The 9,275-nt window shown below is 34.7% G+C and overlaps 1 protein-coding gene and 1 long non-coding RNA gene across 3 annotated transcripts; both read right to left on the reverse strand.

Annotated features, from left to right (window-relative positions):
- Nucleotides 1-385: 385 nt before the first annotated feature.
- On the reverse strand, nt 386-2,715 carry LOC113340819 (60S ribosomal protein L30-like). The gene is made up of 5 exons (XM_026585883.1): nt 2,680-2,715; nt 2,478-2,583; nt 2,281-2,382; nt 591-659; nt 386-501 (listed from the first exon to the last, which is right to left on the reverse strand). Exons 1-5 carry the CDS (start codon nt 2,698-2,700, stop codon nt 461-463), a joined length of 339 nt encoding a protein of 112 aa, XP_026441668.1. The 5' UTR covers nt 2,701-2,715; the 3' UTR covers nt 386-460.
- Nucleotides 2,716-4,379: 1,664 nt separating this feature from the next.
- LOC113340816 lies at nt 4,380-8,367 on the reverse strand. Of its 2 annotated transcripts, XR_003355657.1 has the most exons (6): nt 8,238-8,367; nt 8,067-8,113; nt 7,694-7,844; nt 7,543-7,593; nt 6,746-6,834; nt 4,380-6,255 (listed from the first exon to the last, which is right to left on the reverse strand). It is a non-coding gene; the product is annotated as an uncharacterized LOC113340816 (long non-coding RNA). The 2 variants fall into 2 exon arrangements; XR_003355656.1 differs by having other exon boundaries at nt 4,380-6,834.
- Between the last annotated feature and the right edge of the window lie 908 nt (nt 8,368-9,275).

Genomic DNA, 9,275 nt, shown 5'->3' on the forward strand with positions numbered 1-9,275 from the left:
CATTGCTTTGGGATTTCCTCACAGAGAACAAGCAAGAATCTCATCAAATTCACCATGAGAAAGTATTATTCTAGGGCCAATTTGCCTGTTGTCGAAACAAATTGGTAGCTTATCTAAGCATCATTCAGTACTTCGGGTTACTAAGGGCCCAAGGCTCACCAACTCCCGTAAACAGTAGGCAATGCTGCGGAAAGTTCTAGGTTGAGATGGAGAAATAAATACAGATATAGTCTAAAGTTCTGGGTTGAGATGGAGAAAACAAATACAGATATAGTCTCACACAACATTAATAAAGTGCAAAGCCATACTTTCATTTAACAAAACATTAATTTGATATCAACCTCTAAAATTTGATCCAGTTAAACTATAACTCAAATTTACTAGATAGAGTAGAGATACAAAAGAGACAACCAATCAAGGAAAATCTGAATTAGTGATTGGACACACCAGCTTTCCGCACTTACTGGTCACCAGGAAGGGTTTTGATGATATCAGAATCACCTGGGAAACAAAATAGGAGAAGAAGTGTCAGGCAAAAGAAGCAGATCCAGTAAACATATGGAGTTGAATAAACAGGATCTCTGTCATACCTGGATCAATGATGCTGAGGCATGAAACGCGGTAGTATCGCCCACAAGCTGTTCCCAAGTCGACATTGTCTGAAACAAAAGAGAAGGATACAAATATCACATCAGCCTAAAGATGTAATATAATAATAACCTCGAGACAATTACCATAGCACTAACAAAAAGGATAAAGTCGTGAAAATATAACTCTAAGGACACATTTATCAGTAATTTTTAAGTTGCGTATGACATTAAAAATTTAAACACTACATGTTCATCAAAAAGGTACAAACCTATACAAGCTCAAAAAGGATGGAAACTGAATCCAAACAATTTTGAAAAACAAAAACTCCAGAAGAACAAAAGCCACAGAAGTAGAAAAACTTCAGCTTGCAGTAGATATGATAATTGATAATGACTGGACTCAGGAACAACAACCCAGCATAGTACACACTGAGAATGAAGGCAAAATGTATCTCTGACAAAACATAAATGTATAGTTACAGGGCAAAAGATTGATAACTTTTAACTGATTGTTGTAAAATGCCAATATAAGCCTCTTTATTGCTGATTCGTGACATTTTCTCAAAAAATAAAGAACCCACATTTGAGGGATACCTAGACAAATTGGGGATACTTTTTGTTGCAGTAGGCATAGTTTTTCAATGCCAATTGTTATAGTCGGCATGGTTTTACAGCGCCGGCTGCGAAAAAAGTATCCCCCAATTTGTGGGGGTATCCCACAAATGTGGAATCAAAATAAAGCTTAGTTGTTTAGATGTAACATTCCACTATAAGAATATATACCTATCATACTTGATTATGATATAAAATTAAGCATATTCTTATTTGAGTGTCAGCATGAAAGAGAATTTGAAGTTTAATTCTCTTCTACAAAAGTATAGTTACAGCACAAAAGATTGTCAGCTCTAACTGATTGTTGTAAAAAAAAAGGCTTTATTTTGCTGATGACATTTTTCTCAAAACTAAAGCTTAGATGAAACATATCACCCAAAAGGATATTTATGTACCATACTTTATTAAGAAATAAAATTATGCATCCTTACGGCCACATGAATGAGAATCTAAATAACAGAAACATGTCAAGCTTATGGATGTAAACAAGATATTCACATTGTACATCACAAACACACATGAGCCAGACAACACCAGATAAACAATCAACCATAACGATAACTTTAAAATATAGAAGCAACAGAATTAGAAAAACTTTGGAGTATACTAGAATATGATATGACCGTACGCAAACAACAACTTAGCATAGTACAGCCTGAGAATGAATGCAACATGTATCTCCGCTAAAAACAGTACATTTACAGGGCAAAAGATTGTAAACTGTAACTGATTGTTGTAAAATGCAAATAAGCTCTATTTTGCTGATTCATGACATGTTTCTTACAAAACTGAAGCTTAGATGCTCAAATGTAACATTTCACCAAGATGATTTATATCTACCATAGTTGATTACAAATTAACTTGAGCATATTCTTACTGACTGACCACATGAAAGTGAATTTAAACGACTCATATCCAACCGAAACATGTCAGGCTTCACCATGTAAACAAGATATTCTCATTGCACATTACAAACACATGAAATAGACAACACTAGATAAACAATCACCAAAAGTAGCTTAAATAATACCATCAAAAGGGTACACTAAACTAGAGTAAAACGATTTAGACTACTTACTTCCATTGAAATGGTGAACTCCAACCTTGGCAAGCATAGCATAGTACTCAATCTCAGATTTCCTCAAAGGTGGACAATTGTTTGAGATAATAATGAGCTTTGCTGCAACAAAATCACAATCAAATCAGTAATAACCCTGACCCTAATCCTCAAAAATCAAATCAAAAAGAGGCCAACAAAGGGATGATAATTCTTACATTTGGAGCTTCTGAGAGTCCTAAGGACAGTTTTGTAACCAAGGGTGTACTTCCCACTCTTCATCACAAGAGCAATTCTGTTGTTAATACTCTCATGAGTCTTCTTCTGCAAAAATCAATAAAATCATATACCATGAGATCCAAATCTATTAAACCATGAAACATAAACAGAAAAACCTAAAATAAGAAGTTGTTTATGTACCATTTTCTTTGCCATCACCATCTTTGTTGCTTGCTGCAAGAGAATCGGAGATAGTTCTCTCTGAAGACGGCAGCGAAACGAAGAGTGAAAACTAGGGCTGCACAAGACCCGCCCACGATACCAAAACCCACCCGTACCCGCTATATTCGTGGGTTTTTAATCCATACCCGCCCGTTATGGGTGCGGGGTTGGTTATGAAAAAAAAAACCCGCTGTCTGTGGGTGCGAGGTTGGTTTAAACTAATACCCGCCCATATCCACCCAAAAAACCCGCAGATTATATACCATTAGATAAAACTAATCCTAATCGTCCATTATGAAACCCTAATATTAGTAGATAGGATAATTGATAACCCTCATTCACTTTCTACACTCTTCTCTCTGTTCGGCCTCTCCTCTTCTTCCTCCTCAGTTCTTCTTCTTCACCTACGAACGACAATTACCAGAAATCTTCACCAGAAATCGACAACAACAACTTCGAATCTTCACCAGAAATCGACAACAATCGAAAAATCAACAAATTCAACACTTAATATTCATCTGTGAACTTCCTAGATATGAATATTTTGGGGGTTTTGGTTTTTTTTTCTCACTTAATCAAGGAGAATAGAAGTTACTCTAAATACTTGAATATAAAGCGGGTTTAAACCCGTTTAAACCCATACCCGCCCAACCCGTAGCGGGCGGGTAATAAAACCCGCCCGTTGTTTGTGGGTGCGGGGTTGGTTATGAAAAAAAAAACCGCAATCTGTGGGTGCGAGGTTGGTTTTAGTTTATACCCGCCCATACCCGTCCATGTGCAGCCCTAGTGAAAACCTAGACTATGGTTGAGAGATGAGGGAGCTTACGAATGTATTAGGGTTTAAGGGCATTATTGTTGAGTCCTGACTTCGGGACCCAAAATCTGTCTGGCCCGTTTGGATATCACCCAGTTAGGCTGGTTCCTATGGGATTTATTTGGCATGCCAGAGCCAGATGACCTCTCAAACTAGCCTTGTCACTATGGGAAAAGTTTGCAGCCATAAAAAATGCTATGCCCTCCATCCCACTATTAAGTGATCTATTTATTTTTATATTTTGTCCCACTATTAAGTGATCTATATCAATAAATAAGGAGATATTTCTAAAATTATTCTTTTAATTAATTATAAGAAATATAAGACATACGCGTAATTTGATAGGCATGTTTATATTTTTTACGTAAGTGTTTTAAAATGTTTTTCAATGATATAAAATTTGCGAACATCCATAATGTACTTTGAGAGATAAAATTTCACTAATTATTATCCATAAGGATATAATTGTAAAATATGCTTAAAAATACTCTTTGCCTTAAAAATTGTGCAAAGTCACTTAATAGTGTGACAAAGGGAGTATCAAGCAATCTAAAAGTTGTCGCCAGTAGTAGAGTCTTGATTGATGGCGTTGTAATCTATGTCGCAAACAATAGAGTCTTGATCTAAAAGTTATCGCCAACGATCGACTCTTTCTTGCTTATAAATAAGAAAACGTCCTCCAATTTCTCTTCACATCTTTTCATATTTATATTTTTTCCTTTTATTTATCAGGTAAGAAGAAATTTTCGTGTTTTTATTGCTCTTCAAATTTTTGTTGTGCTAGATTGTTTCTCAAAATGGAGAGACCAAGAGCAAAAGAAATAGAAAAGTCAAATGATAACCAGATCCTGATGAGTGGACTAAACTATGAAAATAATAAAAAATATGAATTTCAAAATGTAGATAACAAGTTGGTCATGGTACACTCCATGTACATATATCTAGCCATCTGGAGTGAATAAATTCAGTCAATTAAGAGGTGGATGGTCTGAGTTCCAAATGGTGCTGGAGTACTTTTCCCCTTTTGTTAAAGATAGAGTCCTACGAAATCCTTGATGGCATTTATATTTTATAAAGCTTATAATTCATATGACTCAAATTATTCAAGTTATATTAGAACGATGATGGAAGACTACAAATACATTCCTTTTCAAAAATTGGTAGTTTACATTCAATTTTTAGTTTTTAGTTATATATATGAAATAATGGACATAAATAAAATTTATTTATGAATATGTTGTTAACAGGAATTACATTGTTAGATTTGTACATATTGACATGAATTAAGTGTAAGCGAGCTTTGCTTCCATTTGACAGACAAATCAAAGTAGAAGTCGAAAGGAAGATGAAAAGACCAACTTCAAGTATCTATAACTAGAATATGACCCGTGCCGTAACGGCCCGGGACTTGGTCATTGTAACAGTATGTTCTTTTAAAATGTGCAAATGTTATTATAAGGACGTTCCTTTATATACCCCTCGGAAATGTTAGTGGTATCCCTTTCGTTAGTTATGTTAGTTATAATCCGGTTAACTCAAAAATCGAGAATTTTTTTGGAAATATTGATACAGATACCCCCAACTTCCGTAGCTAAAAAAAATCCTAAACGATGGCGAGGATCCAACATAGAATTTTTTTGCGTAAGTTCTAAATTCTAATGGAGAATCTGCATTCTAACTAAACAATAATCACTGACAAGCAGTTGATTAGCAACAATAACTTCGGTATCTTAGCCTCCTCGTTGGTCGAGTCCCTTTCTTCTTCTGATTCATTACCGTCCTATCTTTATCGCTGGTATTGTTGTTGATTGTTATGGAGTTTCATGGCAACGAATCTAATTTCTTCATAATACCTACGTCTTCACCAGGGTATTGCTTTCTATGTCTCTTTCTTTGTTGTCATTGTTGTTGCAGTGCAGGGTATTGCTTTCTATGTCTCTTTCTTTGTTGTCATTGTTGTTGCAGTACAGGGTATTGCTTTCTATGTCTCTTTCTTTGTTGTCATTGTTGTTGCAGTGGTGGAAATGGTGGTGAAGATGATTAATTGTCATCAGTGGGCGGTGGAAGAGCAACAGGAGACGAACCCATCTCTGTTTTTCTTAAAATGAATGGATGTTCTTTTCCATTCCGATCCATAGCGAAGACAAATTAACCTGACGATAGATCTAACAGATTTGTATTCTATCCCAGCAACCTTTTTACCGTAAAACAAGTTTCCAGTATCAAATCTATCAAACCCGCTTCAAATCTCAATAAGTACAATCAGAATTCTAGGGTGATTTTTTTAATTTTTACGGTATTATTTTTTATTATCTAGGGTGATCGATATTGTTTCTTTCATTGTTTAGTCTTCCTCCCAAATTAAAGTAATGATCTATCTACTCAATCCAATACGAGTTACAGAAAAATGAAAACATAGCATTAGAGTTATATCGATGGTCTTCTGTTTGTATCTCGGTCGGGGGTATACAGAGTTAACAAGTATGATGGGGTAGGAAGATGCGTTTTCAGGGTACATAGATAAAGGGGTACTATTAGTGTTTTCTAAGGGTATATAAAGGAACACCCTATTATAAACCAATGTCACCCCTTTAAATGTTTTTTTATACGAAAATGATTAACCTACCGACAAAAAAGACCGAAGTTACACCGCGTGAGAGGGATCATGGGGACCATTTCTGCCCTTCCCAATCCTGGTGCTAAGAACGTAAGGTACTGGCCGTTCGATTCCCTTCAGAACACTACTGGCCACACAAGGGTCAACACCATAGTCAGTCACACAAGGGTCAACACCAGCCACACAAGGGTCAACACCATAGTCAGTCACCAATTCCAACATTTTCTTAATCAATGTAACAGCAGTAGGAACCAAATTACCATCTACCCATGATGCAGATTCAGTCCTCCTATTGTACCATGTACCCATCACTAAGTTAGCATACATTATTCCTATCATTATAATTGGTTTATTTCTCATCTTGTTGATCACCTCAAAAAAATTCACTGTAGAGACTAACTGTGCTAAAAAGTTAACATTTGAATCAGGAAAGGATGGTAAATTTGGATTTTAAACAACCTATATAAATAAGTCTACCAAGCCTATTTTGTAGCAGTAATGTGATGTAACCTCAGGTTTTCCGATCGCTAGTAATTTATATAGCATTGTGTAATAGTACTCGAAAATTGAATCGCCGTGCATATACGACCAAAGTTCCAGAAGTAATAATGTACCTGTAACTTCCATGTTTTTTGTTGATCAAGACAACGAAAATGGGACAATGAACACGGAGCATTTGAAGCACGTAACAGGCATATGAAATCTGCAAATAAAAAAAAAATTAAAAAAGTTTAGAGAATGAGTATACTAAATTTTTCGCAAAAAACAACAACATAAAATTTAGTGCGACATCGATAAGGAAGAGCTTAAAATTAAGCATAATAAGCATGTTTTGAAGATGCATATACGGGAACAAAATAAAGATCACAATCACACACAAAAAATTAGAAACATGACAGCATTTTTTATGTATTTACTTTAGCAGGAGTACAATAGTGACATACTAAGCATGTTGAGGATGAACCTAATGAGTATGTAACAATTTTAACATTAACGCATATAATCCAACAATCGAAGCATATGGCGGGACAAATATGTAAAGATCCAATCACAATTTTACAATGAAAATAGTTGGAAATTTAGGGGTCTAAAGTTTAGACTCTAAACCCAACTGCAAAAACCAAGTAGTAGAATTTAAATAAACATAGAAATAAAAATTGAAGTAAAAAGAAAATAAGAAGTCTCTCCATCTTCTTCTCTCAAGTAACCAACTCCAATACATCTCCCTGCATTTATTCTTCTTCAGAAAAAAAGCATGAATCTGAAAATGTATTTGTAATTGATATGACAGCTAATTAACTCTCAAATGGATCCATCTCTGCATATGTAGAGTAACAACAATTAAAAATAAGATTTACACTTACACACCATTACAGCACCAGTAATGAATAAGCTTCAAAAAGTTGTTTACCTTGTTGCTTATTTCCTTTTTCATTTTTGCAGAGAGATACAGAGCCACAAACTATGAGAACGAAAAAAGAAATTGCAACAAATATGTATCAGCTTCAAAATCATTAGCCACGCCATTGAAACAGACTCCATATGTGACAAAGATTTTTTACCATATCGTTGACTGTGTTCTGAGTTGGTTTTTTCCCTTAAACATGACAGACACTAACTACATGTGCCTGCCATAGTTACACAGAGAGGAGCCCGTCCCACTCGTAGCCTCATTCCTCAAATAGGAATACCAAGACCCCTTGGTTTCTCAAACTGACCACAATAAGATAAGACTTAGTCAGAATTTCATGTAGGCGAAAAGAATTCATATGGGAAGTTTACCTAGTCCATTTAACTATGATATTATGGCGTTTGTAATAATCAAATTGAAATAAAAAATTCATAAATATTTTCCATTCGACATCTTAACCTAATACATTACGAAAAATTCAAATCAGGCCGGAAATAAATTGACCTACTCATACTGATACATACCTGATAGATGCTGTTTGTCTCCAAATATGTCATGCACCAACTAAAATCTGCAAGATAAAATCAGAATCAGAGAATAGTTTGTGGTAAAGCACCAAATAAAACAAAAACAGAAGATGCAACATGAAAATCAAAATCAGAAGATTATTTCTACGAAAGCAACAAATAAAATACCCAAGAACGCTGGTGGTTTTTTAAGGTTTATGTAGTAAATCATTTGAATGGATAATGGTGTGTAAAAAAAAAAAGAAAAGATAATGGTGTGTTAATGGGTAATTGTTTTCGTAACGCATGAATAGTCAAGTTAGAATCGAACGGATTGATTGCGAAAATAATGGTGGTATTCATAGCCACGATTAGGGCTTCCGTTACAGAAACTACCGGAGCAGAAGGAATCGAATGAATTACAAACGTCGGATGAGGGCTTAAAAGGTGGGTCATTCTTAGCCACGATTTATCTCTTCCACTTTTGAAAAAATGGGGGGCCGTCAATCACAGAAAAGAGACCAATAAGAGCCGTTTGATGGTTAAAAAGCCATTTGTTTTTGTAAGATAGATACAAACCAGAATGGGTCTTTGAGCTTGGACGGTCGGATAACATTTTGAGAGACAAAAGTTGCATCCGACCATTTCAATCTCATCCCAACAATAACATTCGACGGATATAAAAATTGTAACCTCTTTTGTTATGAATTTAAGTTGATTTGTTCCCTCATAATCGGGGTCATAAAATTCATAATAGACATTATGAATGCACGTTGATTGGATTCTTCATTTATTTGAGGTGTATACTTTATGTCCACAATCAATTTATTTTTATTATTTTTTTTTACAAAAATCAGTCAAGCTTTATCAATCAAGTAGTTTGAAAAATAAAATACTTTTTGTATGTTGGTAGGAATTTCTATATTGATCATGTTATGCCCTCCCTCATTTTGCGTATTTGTAGGAAGAAACCAGAGGCGGATCAAAAAGTTATTTTTCCAGAAAAAATTAATAACACCCAAGAATTCTTTATCAAATAAACCAGATAACAACTATTTACATTTTTTCTGTTTAGTAAAATGAATTGGTATTAAAATGCAAAGTTATTGTTAAATGGACTGATGATACAATCTTAAAGATATTGTATGCTGATCCACGTGTGATCGAGCTTATGTTGTTTTGTTTTGGCTTATTATAAAGTAAAATAATATTACACGATAAAACAAT

The sequence above is a fragment of the Papaver somniferum genome, unplaced genomic scaffold (genome assembly GCF_003573695.1).
Source record: "Papaver somniferum cultivar HN1 unplaced genomic scaffold, ASM357369v1 unplaced-scaffold_24, whole genome shotgun sequence".
Classification (NCBI taxonomy): Eukaryota; Viridiplantae; Streptophyta; class Magnoliopsida; order Ranunculales; family Papaveraceae; genus Papaver; species Papaver somniferum.